The sequence below is a fragment of the Trichomycterus rosablanca genome, chromosome 24 (assembly GCF_030014385.1).
Source record: "Trichomycterus rosablanca isolate fTriRos1 chromosome 24, fTriRos1.hap1, whole genome shotgun sequence".
Taxonomy (NCBI): domain Eukaryota; kingdom Metazoa; phylum Chordata; class Actinopteri; order Siluriformes; family Trichomycteridae; genus Trichomycterus; species Trichomycterus rosablanca.
This window is the reverse complement of record NC_086011.1, coordinates 18,894,738-18,918,056: the sequence shown is the minus strand read 5'-3', so window position 1 is coordinate 18,918,056 and position 23,319 is coordinate 18,894,738. Positions and strand designations below refer to the sequence as shown.

The 23,319-nt window shown below is 43.8% G+C and overlaps 2 protein-coding genes and 1 long non-coding RNA gene across 5 annotated transcripts; 1 reads left to right on the top strand and 2 right to left on the bottom strand.

Moving 5' to 3' along the window:
* Positions 1–4,240: 4,240 nt before the first annotated feature.
* tusc2b (tumor suppressor 2, mitochondrial calcium regulator b) lies at positions 4,241–7,621 on the bottom strand. Its single transcript, XM_062986817.1, has 4 exons — positions 7,475–7,621; positions 6,071–6,275; positions 5,617–5,737; positions 4,241–5,042 (listed from the first exon to the last, which is right to left on the bottom strand). The coding sequence occupies exons 2-4, from the start codon at positions 6,217–6,219 to the stop codon at positions 4,977–4,979; spliced, it is 336 nt and encodes a 111-aa protein (XP_062842887.1). The 5' UTR covers positions 6,220–6,275; positions 7,475–7,621; the 3' UTR covers positions 4,241–4,976.
* LOC134301895 (uncharacterized) lies at positions 6,647–9,383 on the top strand. Its single transcript, XR_010007488.1, has 3 exons — positions 6,647–6,977; positions 8,732–8,833; positions 9,063–9,383. It is a non-coding gene; the product is annotated as an uncharacterized LOC134301895 (long non-coding RNA).
* A 117-nt stretch (positions 9,384–9,500) lies between these two features.
* On the bottom strand, positions 9,501–21,341 carry rassf1 (Ras association domain family member 1). Of its 3 annotated transcripts, XM_062986807.1 has the most exons (8): positions 19,961–19,988; positions 19,694–19,850; positions 18,853–19,172; positions 14,091–14,200; positions 11,795–11,902; positions 10,765–11,041; positions 10,555–10,670; positions 9,501–9,783 (listed from the first exon to the last, which is right to left on the bottom strand). In XM_062986807.1, exons 3-8 carry the CDS (start codon positions 19,139–19,141, stop codon positions 9,634–9,636), a joined length of 1,050 nt encoding a protein of 349 aa, XP_062842877.1. In that variant the 5' UTR covers positions 19,142–19,172; positions 19,694–19,850; positions 19,961–19,988; the 3' UTR covers positions 9,501–9,633. The 3 variants fall into 3 exon arrangements, with proteins under 3 accessions (XP_062842877.1, XP_062842876.1, XP_062842875.1); XM_062986806.1 differs by lacking the exons at positions 19,694–19,850; positions 19,961–19,988 and adding an exon at positions 20,988–21,341; XM_062986805.1 differs by lacking the exons at positions 19,694–19,850; positions 19,961–19,988 and adding an exon at positions 20,234–20,366.
* Positions 21,342–23,319: the final 1,978 nt, after the last annotated feature.

Sequence of the window (23,319 nt, the reverse complement as noted above, 5' to 3'; positions counted from 1 at the left end):
CATTCCCCATTGTCCGTGATCCTGATGCTAGACAAAAGAAGCACAAGTTCTGATCCTCATATTAGGTTTTCATTAAAGGTTTTTTAGAATAAAGGTGGTTAGGCTGTTTAATAATATTGTTCTAACAAAGGCAGATATCTAATAAAGGACAATAAAACAATTCGATCAGACCAAGTGTTCGGCAAGCTTCAGAAACAGCACATAAAAACACACAAATCCAGGCTGACTTGTTTACATTTTTCTGCACGGCCAAAACTGGAGCCGTTTGTCCTTTTTCCATTGTACGATACCCTACAGAACAATAGGTACTCATCCAAATCCAATTTCTATTGACACACAATACAATACCTTGTGGAAAGCATTCCTAAGAGTCAAGGCTGTCACAGATGCTAAGGAGAACCAAACACCATATTAATGTCCATGGTGTTCATATACTTTTGGCCATATATTGGCCACACATTTCACAGTGTGTCTGTATATACCACATTTTATTGAAAACAAACCAGTCTTGGTAGATTCGGGTTCTCCACCATGGTGGTGACGTTCAATCTTTCTGCTATTTTGAAGGCACTGAGATTTTGGGCTCTGGTCCTTCCATTACGGTTAAGTGAGTAACAAAGTAAACCATTACCATGCTTTTAAACTTCAGTATTATATATTATACTAAATGAGTCCATTGTTTATATGATTTGTTTATATGAGTACTATTTAAACCTTTGCTGGTTCTCAGAGATGTTAATTCAGCACTGTGAATGTTGATTTTGCACTTTCAGCACTAATTCCTGGTTGGCAGCATAAACTTCTGGGAAATAGGAAGTCTACTCTGCTACTTCCTGTGAGATTTGTGGTAAGCCATTCAAGAGTGATGCCTTCCTCATGAACAAAGCCTTTTAAACTCTGCACACTGACATATTTATCGCTTCCAGGCTCTGCTAAAACCCACAGCGTGCTACAATGGCTCGAATGTACATGTTACACCCCCGAGCAATACATAAGGAGGTGTCGATCTGGCCTAAGATCTGCTCTCATACTCCATTCATCACACGCCGGGCTCATCAGAACCCTCCGGCTAGAAGAATAGAAATCGAATTTGCATCAATTATTTACTGTTCCTGGGGATGGGGAGTGGGGGAAGCCCATTTTACTCGGGTGAAGTACAAACCAGCTGGTCATGCTGTGTATCTCTGTTTCTAATTAGAAGCTCAATGAAACATGAAGACACAACTGTCTCATTTTAGGTGCTGGGATAATCCGACCTAGTGACAGATTACCTGGTAAATGTAGCATGTCTGAAATCCCCGGTCATCACTCCTTACTCCTGAATCATCAAACTCTCTCAAAGTTCTAATTTTTTCACTCTTAGTTTGGTGGTTGCCAAATCCTAACCACTGAGACTCCCAGTTTACACAACAGCTAACGATCCAGAAGGTCGAGCGGACGGGATAACACGTGCTTAATTAAAGCCAGCCACTATCTGCGTTTGAACCCTTTTGGCACCCTTGCAGGAGGGTGTTCACGTCCCACATTTGTAAAAATTGCAGGAGAAGGAATGCCGTTCCTCCCACTTAAAAGCTGTGCTCTCGTGGACCTCTGGTCATGGACGGCTGTGGAACCATCAGGGATAAGAATAAGGTGATTATTATTATTGATTGTGGGGTAAACACTTTAATGTTGCTCTAGCTGACAGCCCCTTCTTCCTCCCTAAAGTTCCAAGGTACAGCATATACATCATAAAATACTGCATAAATACAGTACAAAATGCCATAAAATGCATGTGTGATTCCCATTCAAGTTCATAAAGACCTGATAGGCTTTGGTAAGAGCCAAATTGTTATGATCAGACAACCTGGTTGAAGTATGTCTGAAAAAGCGAGGGGTTTTTACCGAGCATAACATTTGATCTTCTTGATATTTTGCATATAGGTTTTCTTGTCTTAGAGCACCGAATACGCTGGGGGCAACCCTGCTTCTAACATAAATGACTAAAAAAAGACTAAATGACTAAAAAAATGAATAAAAAAAGATTCTTTTTAAGATAAACAAAGTTTTGATTAAATCAGATGGGCAGAGCGGCTTTCTATTATTTCCATGTGAGAGAAACAAGGAAGCCTGGTTGAGGAGAGACTTCATTTACATTTACGGCATTCAGCGGACACTTTCATCCTAAATAACTTACTAGTCAAGCATCTGATGGTTAAGGGCCCTGCTCAGGAGTCCAACAGAGGCAGCTTGGCGGTGGTGGGGCTCAAACCAGCAATCTGATTACTAGTCCAGTATATTAACCGTTCCATGCTTTATGTTTTAAATAGTAGAGACACTTCAGTGGTGTGTAAAAGTGCTAGAAACACAAGAATCAACTGATTCTTCAAAAAAAAAAGAACAACTTGTTCAACATTTCAACATCACAAGTGCACACAGATGTCGGGGGGTCACTGTCTAGTTGTTCTAGGCTTAAGATGCATTAATTTTCAGGGGGTTTCAGTTTGATTCGTGATTCATCAGGCTTTAATCACCGATGATCCGTTTACAGATCAGTTAGAGGAGTGTTCGAGAGCCCTGTACAATTGAAGGTCAAGGGTAAATCTTGAAACTTTAATCTTCTGGATCTGAGCCCCACATGCCAGGAAATCTGGATGCACTAGACGTTCACGTCAAGGACTTCAAAGTGTGTTTGTGCCCGTGTTACACAACGAAATTCTTACGAGTAACGACAAACACGTGTTTGTACCAGCAGCTGGTGGAGGTGGGTATGTGACCCGCCGTGTATCAGGCCTGGTCTAGAGCACACTCCTGTTTTCTATATAGGAGAGAAACTTTGTGTCACATGGAAATAATAAAAGCGAAGATCGATTTGTCTCTTGGCTGAAGGCGACCACCCTGTTATACACGCTGGCATTGCGTGATGTTCCGGCATGGAGGAACAATCGGCATCAAAAGTACACCATCAAAGACTTGTTTATGTTATTATACAGTATTTACGTTACATCTGCGTGCTTTTTAAAATGTAAATCTCTCAATAATGCGTCACGCATCTAATGTTCGGCAGCCATATGACCATTTTTTTATTAACATTCTGAACCCGAGTTCTTGTAAACACGCACCAACGCCCGTTCTTATTTCCTTTCCTCTGTTGCTCACATTTTTACCCCAAGTCAGCACGTCCTATCCGAGCCAACTGCCCGTTCTGTTCACCCTGCAATAACGGGCAGATTAAAGAAAACATCGGCTTTTTAATGCCAAAGAAAACTCATGTGACAGAGATGTGCAAGCTTTCGCTTACGAGGGCACATGCTTGCGTTTTTCCTGCACCACTAAGGAAGTGCGCCGGTTTCCGCCCGCTCCCGGGTACATTTAACTTTCCTTTCAAGGGTCACTGTCTTTTCTCCCTTTTGAGGACACAGGAAGCACACACACACACTAACGATTGTGGAGTTCCCCCCTGCAGAGGCATCAAACGATGGACTGATGTGAGTGAACACTCTGTCCTCGATGTTTTGATGTCTCCAGTAGGCAGAAAATCCCCTCAAAGATTTCTGAATAATGCAGCTATTTGAAGGGTTCATACATGATCATGGAGTATAATATACTGTATAATAGACGTAATGTATGGAAAGTGCTGGTGCAAAGATCAGCAAGACCTTTCTGTTGAAGTATTGTAAAAGATCATTCTAATGATCAAGAGAAGGATTGGTGTCTGACTTTGGAAAAGACTTAACAGTCTACCAAATAAGCTCACCACTGCTTAGGATTCAAACCCACAGGTTCGAATCTCAGCTGAGCCACCAACTCAGTTGGTCGTGTTTGAGGGAGGGAAGGTTAGACGGCTGCTACAATACTCAATCTCAATCTCACATGGGAACCCAACACCAGCATGCGATAAGAAACGGGCGCAGACTGGGCACGTGTCAGAGGGGGCGTGTGGAAGTTGTGCAAGCTGCCGCAGATTCACAATCGGGAATTAAAAACGATTAAATTTGGAGATGAAGGGGGTTTGATACAAGAAGAAAGGAGGAAAAGACTACAAGTGTACTTCATGATCACAGCAGTCTGACCCCTTAGTCTAACACTGTAGAGACCGGGGGGGTCCAGGACCGGAGTTTGAGTCCAAGTGATGCTCCAGTGTTCACTTAGATGAGCAATCCAAGTATTTATAATATTAAATTTTTTATTTTTTTTTATCCATCCTGAGCTCAGCGAGCGTCCTGCATTTTCTCACGACAAATAAAAACACAAACCAGCGTTTATTTACAGGTGTTATATTTCTTTCCTTTAAAAAAACAAAACAAAACAATCCATTTGCACTGATTGTAATAAATTAACAGTGAAATAATTCTGCTACAGAAGTGATTACGTAGTGGGCGTGGTCACAGTGAGGGTCCTGCGCAGCTACCCGATCAAACAGCATGACTAGAAATAAAACAGCCTATCGGAGCGCAGTACACAGCTGAGGGGGTTTGACTTCATGACTGCGGGAACGTGGATCAGTTCATCAGGACGTGAATCCTCGGAGTCTACAGCCGGACTGATAGTGTTCTGGAGGAACGTTGAGGGGGTTCTAGAGACGTCAGAGGTCCAGAAGTCCTGGGGGTGTCCGTACGTTCCGAACGGGGCTGAATCTGAACCTAACGCGGGGGGCCACACACACACACACACACACACACTGGACGAGCTATAAATAGATACTCATCGTCCCACAATAATATGGACACACTGGCTTCGGAACTGGCTACATCCCACACACACTCAGAGATATGTCTATTCCAAATCTCTCTCTCACACTCACACACACACACACACACTCAGTGCAGGCTGGGAGTCCTGAACAGCCACATGGGGGTGACACACACGCAGAGGTGAAGCGGTCCGTAGATGTAAGCAGGATCTTCTTGTGTGTTGTGTTTTAGTGTGTGTGTGTGTGTGTGTGTGTGTGTGTGTGCGTGTGCGCACACATGCACGTTATCCGACTAAATCCTTCATCAAACTTCACAGATGACGATGGGAAAGTCTACGTGGAGGCAGGGGTGATCCAGCTCAATTATTCCCTACACAGAGAGAGAGAGACACAGAGAGAGAGACACAGCGAGAGAGACACAGAAAGAGAGAGAGAGAGAGATTATAGTGTGTGTGTGTGTGTTTACACAGATTTTCCAGATTCTTCTCCTAATCTAAACACTGCATTTATCTTGGTGCTTGTACCACCCTCGCTCTGGCCGAGGAGAGCTAAGACTATCATGCACCCCCTGTCTTGTGCACAAAGACTCAGCATACAGAAGGTGCTCCGACCAGACAGAATGGGAGGTCGCATGTCCAGTCCAGTAGACCCCACCCCCCATGGCACGAGCACTCGTCTGTTGGACTCAAGAGCTTGAAGTCACTACCAGCACCCCCGCAACAATACCAACAGTGCTGTACTCATTTCTCATGTGATTATAGCAAAACCATGTGGATTGGGACACATGTGCCCTCAGTGTATCGTCCACCACTCGTGCAGGCACCTCAAATAGCCTGAGAAACTGCCCTTCCTTCCACACTCCCTCAGACACAGCCAGAATGATCAAACTGCTGAATAAAAAAACACACACACACACACACACACACACACACACAGTCAATCACCTGAGGTATGAGGTTCTTCTGGATCCTCTTCAGTTTGGCTCTTTTTCGGCCGTTCTTCGTCACCACCATCTCCTCGTAGAACTCGTGGGCCAGGTCTCCATCCTCATCGAAGTACATCGAGCTAAACATGAACATTCAGGACAACAGGAGTTTAGTCTTGTGCAACAACTAACAATACAGACTCAATGCTATACACTACTGGTTTGGTGTTCATGAGGCAGAGCTTCATTTTGCAGATTCAAACTTCAGATTAAAGAATAAAGTATATTACAGTCTAATTTCATTTAGACCTAAAATCTGGTTACTTGAAATGCTCTGAACCTGATCTGAATTACACTTAAATAATCAGAAAGAGATTGATGATGATGTTTTCACTAGTGTGCATGTAAAAATACTCAATGTTGCGCAATCACTCGACAGGGGGCCACGAGTGTGTTTATGAGGCTATATTTACCCCCTCCTGGTAAACACGAAGGGAGTTCCGTTTTGGAAGCTGCGCACTCTGGCCAGCGACTGCTCGTTAACCTCTTTGGCAGCATCGTCCACACTGGCCGAGCCTGAGAAGGGCCAGTAGCCTTTGGTTTTGGAGCCGCTGCCGCCCATGTTCAACCGCGGGACATTATTTTCCTGGCCGGTGTTCACTCATGGGTGATTCAATGCTGAAATGGAAGAATACACAAACACACACACAGTTAAAGTGCAAAGTTTAAACACACAGATTACTATAAGCATTTAAGAAGCATTTAAGTGTGTTTAAACAAAATTAAAATCTAAACTGGGGAACATTTACTGATACGCACTATCTACACTATATTTTGTTTTGCCAGCAAAACGGTAGAACAAAGGAGCACTAAAATAGATTTGAATGAAATTAATCTCTTAATTGTGTACAGAACAGTGCTGTCAGTGAGTACAGGATTAAAAAAACAAACCTAGATGTTTGTTTGCTTATTAGGATTTTACCGTCATGTTTTAGACTTTGGTTACATTCATAGTTACTCATTACACAAGGTTAATCAGTTCACAGGGTTATATCGAACACATCATGGACACTTTTGTATCTCCAGATCACCTCACTTGCATGTTTTTGGACTGTGGGAGGAAACCGGAGCACCCAGAGGAAACCAACGCAGGCACGGGGAGAACATGCAAACTCCACACATAAAGGACCCGGACCGGACCGCCCCGCCTGGGGATCGAACCCAGGACCTTCTGGCTATGAGGTGACAGTGCTACCCAAACAAACCTAGACAGATGGATAAGATTTAAAAGGCAACACTGACATGAAGTACTGACAGTGTAGTATCAGGACTCTATGACCTCTGAGTCTATAAAAACATCCAACAAAAGAAAAATAAAAGGTAAATTTTATTATTTGATATTTAAGTGAAAGAAAAAATTAAAAATGCTAAATATTTATAACTTATAACGGTATTTATCTTAGATTGATCTAGTTCACAGATTAGATTAGGGATGTATTACACCCTGAGCACTTGCATACTATCGTACTTGATAGTATAGTACAATGAGCACTGTATCCTTACTGTTGGTGTACTATCTAGTAGAGTAGTATGCGTTTTGGGACGCAGCCTGTGTGCTCTGAGACAGCTAGCTCGTTAGAACGTAATGCTTTTAATGCAGAAACGTTTCCTAAATCCGTCCAGCTTCCACAAAATGAACCATATTTAGTTTTAAAACATATATGACCTACTTTTGTGTAAATAACCCAAAGCCTGGCTTCATCACGGTCTCAAAAGTGTGCGAAATCTGGCTAACAGCAAACTAGCTTAGCTTAGCATGCTCATATTTTAATCTGAAATATTTATTCGCAAAACGTTATAACTATAATGACACTTACCTGTGTACAATGTCATCAGTTTAACCAGTAAATCTAGGTAATAAAATTGCGCTGTAGATGAAAATTTGACGTTTAAAGATGCTAAATGAAGCGGCACCGCTGCCGAAGTGAGGCGAGCGCTGCGTCACGAAAAAAAGCAACGCTGAAAGAAAGCGCACCCCGGAAGTGAAATTATGCACCCCCTTCCTTTATTAGCATACAAAATGTCATGACACGGCTAGTCGACATGACGTGCGATTTAATTTCCATATCCATTATTTTCTTTTCAAATAACTTGATAAGTGTATGATAATCATCAGATAATTTAACAATAGCTCACATTCTTACAGCATTTATTCATTTTCACTAATCGAGGTCGTGGGATGATGGGTTCAGTTACCTGGTGGCTTCGTTGTAACGTTTATGTAGGTATTGGGTGATGTGGGGGGTCTTTTCTTAACATTTAAGGCATTTTTCATAGCACAGGCTCTTTAGTTTATATCAAGGGTCTTACTCAGGGGTCCAGCATTGGCAACATGGTGGTGATAAAGCTTGAACCATTTATTGTTAACTTCCGATCACTACATTAGTACCCTAACAAGGGGTAGATAGTTGACGAATGCCTTCAAAACCAATCAAATGTGTTTACATTTAATCAATAAATATTTAAACAAACAACAAAATGGGCTTCATAGCCAGATAAGCTTGCCTTATTCCAAGTAAACCTTTTAAAATGCATCTTACAAATGTTTATGTTTATGCATTGGTTCGACGTTCACTACATTTTAGCCACTATAGACACGTTTCAGTTCTCCTGATGTACCTAGATTTACTTTCCTTAAGATTAAATCTTCTCCAGAAGTCCTCCATTAATGAGATCAAGTAGGATATTAGGAAACCATAACTAAAAAACATGTATTACCATGTATGTATGGAATTCATTATTATCAATAGGTCGTCGTTTTTTATTCAGAAACATACCAGTTGACCTTTACCAGGACCTAATCTGGGACCTGTTTATCTACACCTTGTGTAAAGCACATACACACACAGTTCTCCAACAGCAGTTTCACCTGTCCGGCCTCTATTTCCTCTTTTCTTGTTCATAAATCAATGTACGTACAGCCCTTGATTTACATTCATATCATAAACATAAGTGCTTTGTTTCCCTCAATACACGTTACCTTAAATATGGTACAAACAGACAAAAACTCAAATCTGCTGAAACCCTGTCAGAAAGAAACACTCGGTTTCAAGTGTGAGGTTATTTCTCCTCAGGTACTTAATGAAAAGGTAACGAGGGTCTTCTGTCACCACTCGAGATACTCAGCTGTTCGAACACAAAGGAGAAGTTCATTCCACCACCTGGGTATAAAACAGGTATAAAAGACACCACAAAACACACAGTCCCACATCTATACACCATGCCATGTTTACTGTAAAAATATTTTATTAGATTCACAGTTTATTTCAGGATGATAAACTCACACACACACACGTTTCTGTTTGAGGTTTTAAGGCTTTTGAGGTTAAAAGTTGTCTGAACTCTCAAAGACGTTTTCTCTCCTGAATTTTATAACACTAATATCATATAATCATGTTTTATCAGGTTTTCATACCAAAACCACAAGCTACGCCTGATTTTACTCAGTTAGTGAGAAGTTCTTGGTCTCAGACGTCTAAGGTGTAACTACAGAAGCCAATCCAGCTTCCGCACTGGAGGAACATCCTCACAGACAGCGATCAGAAGACCCCAGAATGAACCCAGACCCCAAGGTTCTAACTCCACAGTGCTGCACTATTAACAAATATTATGTTTTATAAATAAGTTAATGATTTTAAGAATAATTATGAGCCACTTGTGCACGTTCTGTATAGCTGCATAATACAGGATATGAAATAAAGACTATAACACCCTGACAGGGAGCCGTTACGGATCTCTATTCTCTAAAATAAAGCAATTAACACTTCAATAAGTGCTAAAATGCCCAACAGGGAGGAATTTTGCACACAGCTCAGATATAAATACACAGCAGGGAGCGGTGTGGGATTGTACAGTCCAGTCCAGGCTGCAGTTACAGGTAAACGCTACTCCAGTATCTCCGAGCTCTTACAGCAGCAGACAGGATTCACAGTGTTGGTTCAGGCGATGCTCTGACGTCACGTCCTCCAGGTCGTGTTCATCCCGGCGTGCTGAAGCTCCTCAGCGCTTCCTTCAGCTTCTCCCGAGCCTGCGAGTAGCGCCGGACGATCTGCCGGACGTGGTCCTCCTCCTCTCTCTGCAGGATTCTCAGGAAGTTGCTCAGCTCGGGGAGGCTAAAGGCGTCCCACTGCCCGGAGACACGCTTCATGTTACTTCACGCTGGGTTTATTTCACTTCAATTTGCTATTCATGTACATTCGCTGGGTCTATCCAAAAACCTGGTGACCCGCCCTGCTCCCTCTACTACCTACCTGATCAGCTACGTCAGTAGAGAGGATCCTAATAAGACCTGGAGCTCATGAGGCTCCATGTCCCGAAAACGCTTAAACTGTCCCTGACGCCCCAATTTACAAATAAACGACACTCATATAATTACACCTTTATACAGATTAAACATCAATGAGAATTTATTAACATGTGAAAAGAACTCCGTTGGTTGCTCCGTGTTCATTGACCTGCATGTTTGTAGTTTTTTGTGAGAAAAGTCGTGCCGCACTGAATGCTGGGATTGATCTTCAGCGCTGAGGAGGCGTCGGACGCTCCCTCATTATTCAGTCAGATCATCACTCAGAATTAAGGCACCTCAGTAGGAGCATTTTATGGGGGCTAAGAATTTAGACATGCCTTCTTCTCTGGAGTGTAGGATGATGGAAAATGCATCTTTGTTTTCGGACAGACCCAAGCAACTGATCAGGAGGTCGGTAGTTTGAGTCCCACCGCTGACAAGCCGCCAGTGTTGCACCCTTAAACCCTTAACTGGATCATATTTGGTCACAATTATTAGGTAAACGTGCTGCTAAATGCTGTAAATAAAATAATCAGAAGGGCTGACCACATATTTTTGACCTGACGTTGTGTGTCTGGTGTGCGAGTGCGTTTCAGGTGAATCTGGACTTACGTTGACGTCTCCGGTTTCGTTCTCTTTGAGCACGAAGCTGAGCGAGTCCTCACTGGGTCCGGCGCACAGGCGCAGCAGGAGTGGACGCTCGTCGTCCCGCAGCTTCCTGACGTACACTGTCAGAGACGGAAATACGGAGTAAATTACACTACACGGTCACAAGTATTCGGACGTCTGATAAACTGTACGAGGTTCTGGTGTGCTCCTCACCCTGCTCGCTCCTCTCGCTGCGTTCGAACAGAGCAAACTTGGCGGGGTTGTCCACCACGGTGAACTTGTTAAGCAGGGCCTCGATCACCTCCCGAACCCGAGTCCGTGAGCTCACGTGGAGCTGCTTCGTCGTCTCGCGCGGCAGGTAGAAGGACGTACGGGGATCAGACCGGGCCGAGAGGGAGGAGAGCGAGGGTCTCCGGGGGGAGAGGAGAGAGACGGGTCGAACCAGCTGGAACTGGACCTTGATGAAGCCCGTGTACGAGCCGTCTCTCTTCTGAAAGGACACGACAGGATGTTCGTTTAAAAACCTCATTTATTTATTTCTGTATCCTGAGTTTCATCCTGGTCAGGATTGCAGTGCATGTGAAGTTTAGAAACACTAGAAACACTGGGTGCCAGTCAGGAGTCTGGGCTCTAATCGGGACGTTACACAGCGGCTGGTCAGGCATCTACACTACCGGACTCCCTGTGACCCTGACCAGGACAGCGTTGTGGTAAAATGTGATGAAGATGATCTAATAACTAACAGGGCTGAATGTAATGAAAACATACTAATGATGTTCTGTTAAAAAAACAAACAAAAACAACATTCATGCTGGTCAGGGTTGAGGTGGGTCCAGCAGCACTGGACTCGAGGCGAGAACATATCCTGGACAGCTAGGGAAGGTTTAGAGCAGGAAATCCACCTTCTGGAGTACCCGCCGCATGTAGGGTGCATATTCATCCCATGGCATTAAATTCACTCAAACCGAGGTCCTCGGGACCCGTGATGCTGCGTGGTACCCACTATTCCTTTAACAGGGCACACTGTGGGATGGCAGTGTAGTTGCTGCACAACCGAGGCTCCTGGGTTTAGTCCAAACATCTATTTACTGCCTATGTAGTACTAAACAGATGCTCCGATGTCCTGCCACCTCCCAAATACACTCAAACGACTGGTGTGGACTGGTGCCCTGTGCTCTGTGCCCACCCCAGGATCGAGATGAAATGGGTACTGAGTACGAGTGGATGAGTATGTATGTAATACCAGACTCATGTAGAGGTTGGTGTTGATCTGAGCGTTATATTCTTTAATCTTGTGCTGGAGTTTGGTGTCGCAGAGCTGCTGCTGTTTACCGTGTTCAACCACGGCATCCTACAGAGAGAGAGAGAGACAGAGAGAGAGAGACAGAAAGAGAGAGACAGAGAGACCCATCATCACCCAACCCATGAAGATCCAAACTGTGTCCATCCCCACACAGACACTGGGACAACATGCAAACCCCACACAGAAAGGACCCTGGTCGCCTGCCTGGAATCGAACCCAGGACCTTCTCGCTGTGAGGCCACAACACAACAAGCACTGACTGTAGCTGCAGTGACAGGGTCACATACGTGTAATCAGCTCGTGTAGTTCCACGCCGCTCACCTCAGATCTCTCAGGTCGGGGGTTTAAGGAGCTACGCGCGGTGAAGAAATGCTCGAGCTCGGAGTCCGAATCGTCCTGGCTGCAGTACCCGCTGCTGGCGGCGCTCCGGCTGCCCCACGACCCCCCGAAATCCAGCTTCTTCTCTTCATCCATGCCCTCCACCTCTGCCTTCACTACCAGCCGTCCAGACCGACCTGGACCGGAACCATGAACTAAACGAGCATCATGGGTCAGAGCTCTGAGTCGAGCTGCCGGTCGCTCTGTGATCCTCTCGGAATGGTACAGAGGGTGTATTTACGATACCCCCCACCTCCCAAACACGGCCCCTCCTGCACTGTATTTTACTCTGACAGACGGCACCTCCCCTCGCCTCTCGGACCCCCTTGTCACGCCTTGCTTAATTAGGATTTGAGGGGTCAGGACTGGGCACCGCTGACACACTTGGTCCTAATCTGAATATGTTCTCCAGACAGAAGGATGTCGTGTGTGGACAAACGTTGTGGGAGTGCCCTTCCTTTCTTTTAACTAATTAGGTTTTCCCTGACCAGCTGACTATTCCCACCCCCCTCACCCCCATCCCCATTATTTAACCAATAACACCCTCCTGTTACCCTCCTACCCGTCGTCTCACCCTCTCCTGCTCCGTCTACAGTCTCATATCTGCTCATATTCATTCATTGTCTGTTTTACCGCTCCGTTTGGGACTCGAACCCAGGACCTTCTTGCTATAGAGGTAAGCCACCGTGCCACCCATATTAGAGTCACGTACTCAGAAAGCCCATTTATGCCAAACCAGCACATTACTGGTGTAAACACATGAATTCCCAGCTTGTAGTTGTTTCTGGGATAGGCTCCACTCTCACCCAGACCTTGATCAGGATGACGTGTGATGCGCTAATTCATTATGTTATTCATGAAATAAGAGCACGCTTCTAACAGTCCTGCTGATGAACGACTGGATCTCCGTCAGTATTAAGTGAAATGTGCCGGCGGCCGTTATTTCACTCCAGAGTCCCAGAGAGGGATGTGAACAGATGCTGTATTGTGCTGTTGCTCGGTAACGTAACGCTGTAAATCAAGCGTGGTGCTCCACACCGACCGGGGTAATAAAATCGCACCTCCACCTCATCCCAAAATGGTGAGGGGGCTCGGGGGTGGAGGGTTACAGGGGCATCAGCACTACATCACTCATCCCCCAATACTGAACAATACATATGAAGTATACACACACACACACACACACACACATTCATACACACACACATACACACACACACACAAATATTCATACATACACACACACAAACATACACAAAAATGTACAAACACACATACTCAAATACACACACATACAGACACACACATATACACACACATACTCAAATACACACACACACACACACTCATACACACACACACACACACAAAATCAAATACACACACACACATGCACACACACATGCACACACACACACACACACATATATACACTCATACACCCAGACACGCACGCACACACACACACACACACACACACATATATACACTCATACACCCAGACACGCACACACACACACACACATGCACACTATTACCTGACTACAGCACACTCATGAAAAACCTGCAGGATTTTTTTCTTAATTTTTTTTAATAATACTTAAACATTTTGCACTAAAATAAAAGTTATTTTTGATTTGATTTGATTGTTTGAACGCTATAATTAAATATTTAAATTCCATAATGAAGTAAATCTGACCTCTCAGAACCAAACCTGCTGATTATAATTCACATCCACAATAACAGTGTTATTACACCGTCGTTATTACATTAGGTTCAGTGTATGGCTCAAGAATACCCACAATCCTCTGCTGCCCTGGAGGAGTGTCATGAGGGTCGGAGGTGAAGCGTCTCTTACCACGTCGGTGTCCGTCTCCACATCCTCGGTGAGGTCTGAGGGTCCGACAACGGCCTCACAGTCCAGCTGGATTAAAGGCCGACAGCGGTAATGACACGTGTACCTGCAGTCTGCACACACACACACACACACACACACACACACACACACACACACACATCAACCGTGATTCAACAGATAAAGAGTCAGTGTGCACCTCCGGTCACTGTCTGTGAGAGGTTTGGCATGTTCTCCCAATCCTTCTACCTTCTAAAAACTGTTGGTGCTATACAGTGAGCTCTGCGGTCTGGTCGAGGCGCCTGCACTAGTGCTGAGTTTGTTCGTACGCTGTGCGGTTTGCAGTGAGACTCCGTCGCTGGCAGGTGAAAAGATTTGTGTGAGAGGAGACGGGTGATAGTCTCAGCTCTCCTCGGCCTGTGTGGTGACTGGATTTGGAAAGTAAATGGAAAACGGAAATGCACAAAACTGAGTAGTTCATACTTAGTTTCAGAAGCGAATCGTTTCCGTACGTCACATCGCTCGTACGAACTGTGCAGCCGATCTGTTACCACAACCAGAACGGTCTAAAAAAACCCGACAACATCTGGAACAGTGGTTCTCAAACTCTGGTACCCAGCGGAGTCTCACTGGTGGTATGAAAAACATTCCCAGATGCTCCTCAATTTTCATCTTGCAAAACGTTCCACACTGAAATGTGAGCGAATCATCAAAAGCACTAAAAGAGGGTACGAGGCTGGATGTTGTGTAAGAGATAGTTCTGATTTAAATAAATAAATAAATTAATTAATAAATAACAGTTGAGTTAATCAACAATTGCAATTATTTCATCTGTATAAATAAGATGAATCTGCTTTGCATTCTAACCGTCCAATATTTGCAGCATTAAGCGGATGATTTTAATCCAAATCGACTTACAATTACGACTGTAAACAAATCAAGCAATAAAAGCGAGGGACCCAACTGAGGGTTAAGAGCCTCAGCGCTCAGGGGTCCAACAGTGGCAACTTGGCAGTGGTAGGGCTTGAACCAGCAACCTTCTGATGCCCAGTCCAGTACCGTTGCTCTAATGTTGTATACAGAATTTAAAGTTCTGCTTTATTATTTTATTTGTGTGGTTTTATTTTCTTATTTTTCAACGATTTATCTTTTTTTTCTGGAAGTTGGAGCCAGTATGAGTGGCGCCATCTAGCGGTGAGAAGGATCGCGACCCTGATTCATTAGTAGTCTGATTCCTGCTACCCCACTTTCACTCCGGGTCATTAAACAGCCTGCTTCACCCAGTCACTCAGCCTGCTTCTCTCACCTCATACAGTTAGGGCCTCAATCCCAGGGCCCGAGGGCCACACGGACAAGCAGGCAGCATCAAAACTATAAACCTATGATCGTTAAAGGCAACACAGGCTTGATGCAGAAGGTGGAGTGGCTGCTGTAAACTGTCCCTAAGATGTGAGTGTGTGTTGCCCTGTAATGGATTGGCACAGTGTTCGGGGTGGATCCACCTGATTTCTGCAACTGTTCCTCTTATGTGACTAAATGACTGGAACTCGCACTTTGTCTGGCAAAAAAATGACGCTGCTCACAGTCAAGCAAGCTTTATAACACCACAGGCTCAGAGGCTGCCATACAGTGTATCACAAAAGTGAGTACACCCCTCAAATTTTTGCAAATATTTCATTATATCTTTTCATGGGACAACACTATAGACATGAAACTTGGATATAACTTAGAGTAGTCCGTGTACAGCTTGTATAGCAGTGTAGATTTACTGTCTTCTGAAAATAACTCAACACACAGCCATTAATGTCTAAATAGCTGGCAACATAAGTGAGTACACCCCACAGTGAACATGTCCAAATTGTGCCCAAATGTGTCGTAGTCCCTCCCTGGTGTCATGTGTCAAGGTCCCAGGTGTAAATGGGGAGCAGGGCTGTTAAATTTGGTGTTTTGGGTACAATTCTCTCATACTGGCCACTGGATATTCAACATGGCACCTCATGGCAAAGAACTCTCTGAGGATGTGAGAAATAGAATTGTTGCTCTCCACAAAGATGGCCTGGGCTATAAGAAGATTGCTAACACCCTGAAACTGAGCTACAGCACGGTGGCCAAGGTCATACAGCAATTTTCCAGGACAGGTTCCACTCGGAACAGGCTTCGCCAGGGTCGACCAAAGAAGTCGAGTCCACGTGTTCGGCGTCATATCCAGAGGTTGGCTTTAAAAAATAGACACATGAGTGCTGCCAGCATTGCTGCAGAGGTTGAAGACGTGGGAGGTCAGCCTGTCAGTGCTCAGACCATACGCCGCACACTGCATCAACTCGGTCTGCATGGTCGTCATCCCAGAAGGAAGCTGACGCACAAGAAAGCCAGCAAACAGTTTGCTGAAAACAAGCAGTCCAAGAACATGGATTACTGGAATGCCCTGTGGTCTGACGAGACCAAGATAAACTTGTTTGGCTCAGATGGTGTCCAGCATGTGTGGCGGCGCCCTGGTGAGAAGTACCAAGACAACTGTATCTTGCCTACAGTCAAGCATGGTGGTGGTAGCATCATGGTCTTGGGCTGCATGAGTGTTGCTGGCACTGGGGAGCTGCAGTTCATTGAGGGAAACATGAATTTCAACATGTACTGTGACATTCTGAAACAGAGCATGATCCCCTCCCTTCGAAAACTGGGCCTCATGGCAGTTTTCCAACAAGATAACGACCCCAAACACAACCTCCAAGATGACAACTGCCTTGCTGAGGAAGCTGAAGGTAAAGGTGATGGACTAAACCCAATTGAGCACCTGTGGCGCATCCTCAAGTGGAAGGTGGAGGAGTTCAAGGTGTCTAACATCCACCAGCTCCGTGATGTCATCATGGAGGAGTGGAAGAGGATTCCAGTAGCAACCTGTGCAGCTCTGGTGAATTCCATGCCCAGGAGGGTTAAGGCAGTGCTGGATAATAATGGTGGTCACACAAAATATTGACACTTTGGGCACAATTTGGACATGTTCACTGTGGGGTGTACTCACTTATGTTGCCAGCCATTTAGACATTAATGGCTGTGTGTTGAGTTATTTTCAGAAGACAGTAAATCTACACTGCTATACAAGTTGTACACTGACTACTCTAAGTTATATCCAAGTTTCATGTCTATAGTGTTGTCCCATGAAAAGATATAATAAAATATTTGCAGAAATGTGAGGGGTGTACTCACTTTTGTGATACACTGTACAAGTAAGAATCCGCTCTTGTCTTGCTTTTACTTGGTCCGAGTTATAAGCACTAAACATAATACAAGCTATGGAGCAAAAGCCTTCTTTCTTGAGCGATAGCCTATAAAGCTCGCTCGACTGTGGACGATGTCACGTGCGTTTCTAGAAATTAAGAATCCTGGCAGATCTGGGGTTTGGACTACGTGATTAAAGCGTACGTGTCACTGACAGAGCGGGATATACCCATGCTATCTGGATAAACATTCTTTTCCGACTGACTGTCAAACTTATCTGCAGAGCGTGTGTGTGTTTCTGTGTGTGTGTGTGGATGGTTGTGTGTGTGTGTGTGTGTGTGGATGGTTGTGTGTGTGTGTGGATGGTTGTGTGTGTGTGTGTGTGGATGGTTGTGTGTGTGTGGATGGTTGTGTGTGTGTGTGTGGATGGTTGTGTGTGTGTGTGTGTGTGGATGGTTGTGTGTGTGTGTGTGGATGGTTGTGTGTGTGTGTGGATGGTTGTGTGTGTGTGTGTGGATGGTTGTGTGTGTGTGTGGGTGGATGGTTGTGTGTGTGTGTGTGTGTGTGGATGGTTGTGTGTGTGTGTGTGTGTGTGGATGGTTGTGTGTGTGTGTGTGTGTGTGTGGATGGTTGTGTGTGTGTGTGTGTGTGTGTGTGTGTGTGGATGGTTGTGTGTGTGTGTGTGGATGGTTGTGTGTGTGTGTGTGTGTGTGGATGGTTGTGTGTGTGTGTGTGGATGGTTGTGTGTGTGTGTGTGTGTGTGGATGGTTGTGTGTGTGTGTGGATGGTTGTGTGTGTGTGTGTGTGTGTGTGTGTATGGTTGTGTGTGTGTGTGTGTGGATGGTTGTGTGTGTGTGTGTGTGTGTGGATGGTTGTGTGTGTGTGTGTGTGTGTGTGGATGGTTGTGTGTGTGTGTGTGTGTGTGTGGATGGTTGTGTGTGTGTGTGTGTGTGGATGGTTGTGTGTGTGTGTGTGGGTGGATGGTTGTGTGTGTGTGTGTGGATGGTTGTGTGTGTGTGTGTGTGTGTGTGTGGATGGTTGTGTGTGTGTGTGTGTGTGGATGGTTGTGTGTGTGTGTGTGTGTGTGTGTGTGTGGATGGTTGTGTGGATGGTTGTGTGTGTGTGTGGATGGTTGTGTGTGTGTGTGTGTGTGGATGGTTGTGTGTGTGTGTGTGTGTGTGTGTGGATGGTTGTGTGTGTGTGTGTGTGTGTGGATGGTTGTGTGTGTGTGTGTGTATGGTTGTGTGTGTGTGTGGATGGTTGTGTGTGTGTGTGTGTGGATGGTTGTGTGTGTGTGTGTGTGTGGATGGTTGTGTGTGTGTGTGTGTGGATGGTTGTGTGTGTGTGTGTGTGTGTGTGTGGATGGTTGTGTGTGTGGGTGGGTGGGTGTGTGGATGCGTTTTCTCTAAACTCATAAAAGAAACAGATCTGTAGCTGTTATGATTCCTGCTTTATATCAGGGGATTTGCTCTAAAATCACAGAAGCGTGTTGTGTACATAGCTGGTTATCCTCTTGGTGTATGTCAGTATTCGGGGCGGCGCTACTCACTGACGCAGCGCAGGCTCTGCTTGTAAACGCCCCAGATGAATTCCCCACACAGATCACACCAGGCTAGATGTGTGTGGCTGTTCGTCTGGAAGTCGTGGCCTTCGCCTCGTCTAAATGTCACCCAGAACAGATCCTCAAAACGCACCGCGTCCCCGACCAGCCGGGCGGTGCGTGTCCGGCTCAGACGCTCCGGAGGTCGCTGTGAGCCTGTCGGTCCTGCGGGGATCGCCAAATCAATCCTGTCATTGGGAGCGAGATCCTTCAGTTCAATCAGCTCCAACCGGGCCATTCTGGACTGCAGGGGGTCACTGAGACTGATGCTGTGGGATAAAATATAATATTAGAATTGTTTAGTCAAGATTAAAAGTTTATTTATACATCTTCAATCTAAACTTTGCCCCTGTGATGTTTATTTATTATTATATTCATGCATTTCCCTTTTTCTATCAAACTAGTCATATCCAATTCCCCAGGTATATCTCTCCTCCACCGCTGCAGACCCCGACCCTGGCCGAGGAGGGCCGTTCCTAACCCACGCTCCTAACGCAGCTGGTCCAGAGCCTATCTGAAACACTATGCCCAAAGACCAGGGTGTCAAATACAGGGCATCAAAGAGGGATTCACTTGCGGGGCACGCTGACAGTAATTGAAGGCAAGGATCAAACCCATATTCTCAGATCCTCAGGCACCAACACTACCTGCTCCACCACTGTGTCACTTACTTTATTATTTTCACCTCATCACTAATCACTTTATCCCGGACAAGATCACACTGTGTCCAGCCAAGCACAGGGCACCGACTGACCCCTGACGAGAGTGTCGAAGCCTGGCATTTACTCACTTACTCTTTAAGAGCCCTTCAGCAAGATGCGCAACACATTTCACGTCTCCTGAGCGCCGCTCATTCCAGTACAAACACTGATTAGTATGCGGGATCAGTGTAAGCAGCACTGTGGGGCTTGTTTAGGTTTGGAGGTGCCTCTTTTTTGGACTCCGTCCTAATCCAGAAACTCAAAAAACACTCAAAGGAGAAACAGATTCCCTTACGCTGAAATGGGTCGTGTGAATTAAAAACATTAAGACATTAAACAGTTCATTAAATACTTACAAAAATACAATTAATTAATGATTTCCGAGCTCATTCCATTGCCCAGACAACTAATTCAGATGCCTGTATATCTGTTATAGGTGCCAGGTAGGCTTGTATCTCTGGCTTGTATTTGTGGCAGCTGTATATTAATGGTTAAGGTACTGGACTAGGGATTAGAAGGTTGCTGGGCCCTTAAACAAGGCCCTTAACCATTGCATTGTGTTTAATCATAATTATAAGTGCCTCTAGATTTAAACCTATCTCTTTGGACCACTGTGGGTGTGCACTCACTACAGCTGCCTCTGACACCCCTTGCTGTTTGGGAGATTCTTCAACCCAGTGGTCCTGATCAAAGTCCCTCAGGTCTGTTTGCTGATCAGATCGGCTGCATTTATAAATCAGCCCAACATCTAATAGATCATGAGCTTCAATGGACTCCTGAGTTTCTGTACACATGAATGGACGTGGTCACTTTCACCAAAATCCTGCCTGGCAAATTCTGAAATTCATGTCCATTTTTTTGATGATTTAACTTTAACTTAAATTCTTCTGCTGATTATATGACTTCTGCTAATACAAATGTGTTAAAAATGAGTTAAACTTGATAAAAATAATAAATAGATGCATTATTACTAGTGGTCTCAGACTTTTGATCCCCCAACTGTACTAATGTGAAATGAGAATTTACTTCATTTTAAATCATCATCCATGCAGATCTACGTTTTCTTCTCTGTTTTAAACTTATTTATAATTAAATCACATTTCTTTACTTTTTAAAGTATCTGCATGTGGTCTGGATGATGCATCACTGACATCTTTTTAGTTTTTACATAAATTTTGCTGTTTTGAAATAGATTTCACATAAAGATTCTATTGTAGAACAAAATAACAAGTCTTGCATTTAGTCCATAAATAAATCATTATTCCAATAAGTAAGTGAACCCTGCTTGATAATAAAAATAAGATCATTAAGCACTGACACAATTTAAGCACAAATTAAGTTTCCATTCATTACATAAAAATCAACCTTTAGTTATTTGTTTACCTCAGTCTGGAATCTTAGAAATCTTCTTGCAAAAAAATGAGAAAATAAATCAAAACAAAAACACTTTTATTCACAAAATAACATCGAAGAGTCCGACTATTCCTTCAGACCTGGTTCTGTCCCAATCCAAGACTAAACAGCGCTCTCAGCACCTCCCTCTCTAATTAGGTCGTCACTGTGGAAACCAGTTTATATAACCGTCCAGCAAGCACAAAATAGTCCCAAAATTCATAATAATCACATTAAATAAACCCGAACACTGATGTGGTGATGTTTTAATAACATGCGGTGGTGTTTTACTGATACACAGTGTATTACTGTACTGTGTGATTTGGGACGGAGCCAATCACTCCTCCACGGTCTGCGGTATTACGAACCGCGCATGCGCAAACGCATGTAAACCCAGATTAGCATCAATCCCGGATTAGTCTGTCCTGTGTCCTGTTTCATCTATCACCCACATAGTTTACTAAAACACCAAAATAGAGAGAGTGTAAAAATAAATAAAACACTAAAACACACAAATTACATTTGTTGTACCAACCGCTTCATCCTGATCAGGGTCACGGTGGGTGGGTTCAGTGCTGTCTGAAAACACTGGGATCATGCTTTTAGGTGAGCACCCATAGGAAACTCACAGACACAGAATTAAAGAGAACATGCCAAACCCCTCACTGACAGTGAATAGTGGTAAGGCTACAACCCATGTTATTACGTGGCATCCACGCCGTTTGCTGCAGATCCCAAACACTTTAAAGAATTCTGTACACCCCAACTCCTCTGTTACGAGTCCACCGATGGTTTCCAAGACCAGATTGGTTTCTATGTTGAAAAGACAGTTTAGTGCTGAAGCTCCCAGACTCTGGAACTCCATAAAACTGATACCATCTCAATCTCACACTTGAGGAAGGACGACAGGAAGGAAGGGCCGGTGTCTGGAAGATGTGTACAGCTCGTATCTCTGGATTGCTGCCAGAAGGGTCACAAGACGCTCTGGAATTCGTCTCTGTCTGAAAAGAAAAGCAGTTTAATCGTACTTGAGTGTCTGATTTGGTTCGGTCTCTAGATTCCCAAATGAATGAGCTCATTTTCTGGCATCTTATGGAACAATCGGTGCACTCTTCTCACAACAGGACCATCGGATTCACGTCCCGGAGAACCACCATCCTGTAGAGATGGGTGTTTTCTCTCTTCCTATACATTCTGAGTTCTATCTGTTTTGTGCTACACTGTGTTCCGCTGTGGTCCCACAGGCTGAAGTCTGGTCTGATCTCATTTCAGAGTGAATGTTTATAGACACGTTGCTGTTGTTCAGTTTTAAGAAACACAGTAAAGCAGAATAAAACTGCTACTTTCACTAAGTAAATGCAATTCTAGTTTTAATCACAACAAATTTGATCCTGCAGTGTAAAGTGGGGGAAAACACATCAGTGCACCCTTAAACAGGAGGGTTGTGTTCCTCTGGGTACTCTGGTTTCCTCCCACCTTAAAAATACAGAAGGTGTGTAGTTTGGTCTAGTACTACTTCTACTACTACCACTAGAATTATTATCATTATTGTTATTATTATTAATATACTACTACTACTACTAATGTCACTTTATTGTTTAATAATTTAATTACTATTCAATCTTTACACTGAAACTAAACTTCATGCATAGTCATTGCAGTTACCAGTTATCCATTTTATGTAAAATACAAGAACTACTCAGTTCTAGTTTTTCTGTTTGCTTTTGTTTTGTTTTGTACTGTTAATTATTTGTTGTATAATGCTACTGGGGCTTTAATTTCCTTCGGGATCAATAAAGTATCTATCTATCTATCTATCTATCTATCTATCTATCTATCTATCTATCTATCTATCTATCTATCTATCTATCTAATAATAATAACAACAATAATAATAATAATAATAATAATAATAATAATACGAACATACAGTAGGCATTTAAAATTAGTTGTTAAAAGTGTAAAAGCTACAACAAGACAACCAAAAAAACTCCACCATGTCAGCAGTTCCATAAGGATTTCTGTAGATTTATATTAAAAATCATGTTTATGCTCATTGACACAACACAAGTGCAAGCAAAAATAAAATAACAAATTATTAAATTAGAAAAATACAGTTTGGTGTAATATATATTTAATAATATCGATAATTTCCATACTGAATTAATCACTCATTATGACTTTTATTTTGGCAGAAAAGTTGTAAAACTGGCTGTATCCTAAATAACTCCTCAATTCCTGTATGTGTGCACTTTTTGCTACATTCTAAATCGGCTTTTGCACCCTATCTAGTGCACTTGTGCTAATATGGAAGCTGTTTGAG

What these genes read in the sequence shown, in the direction of transcription:
- rassf1 (XM_062986806.1), bottom strand. Translation starts at nt 19,141, where the DNA reads ATGGCCCGGTTGGAGCTGATTGAACTGAAGGATCTCGCTCCCAATGAC. An exon ending in GCAGAGCCTGCGCTGCGTCA is followed by an intron (nt 14,201 to 18,852) that starts GTGAGTAGCGCC and finishes GTGTGTGTGCAG; the next exon opens with ACTGCAGGTACACGTGTCAT. An exon ending in TGGAGACGGACACCGACGTG is followed by an intron (nt 11,903 to 14,090) that starts GTAAGAGACGCT and finishes CTCTCTCTGTAG; the next exon opens with GATGCCGTGGTTGAACACGG.
- tusc2b (XM_062986817.1), bottom strand. Translation starts at nt 6,219, where the DNA reads ATGGGCGGCAGCGGCTCCAAAACCAAAGGCTACTGGCCCTTCTCAGGC. An exon ending in TTCGTGTTTACCAGGAGGGG is followed by an intron (nt 5,738 to 6,070) that starts GTAAATATAGCC and finishes GTTCATGTTTAG; the next exon opens with CTCGATGTACTTCGATGAGG. An exon ending in AGAAGAACCTCATACCTCAG is followed by an intron (nt 5,043 to 5,616) that starts GTGATTGACTGT and finishes CTCTCTGTGTAG; the next exon opens with GGAATAATTGAGCTGGATCA.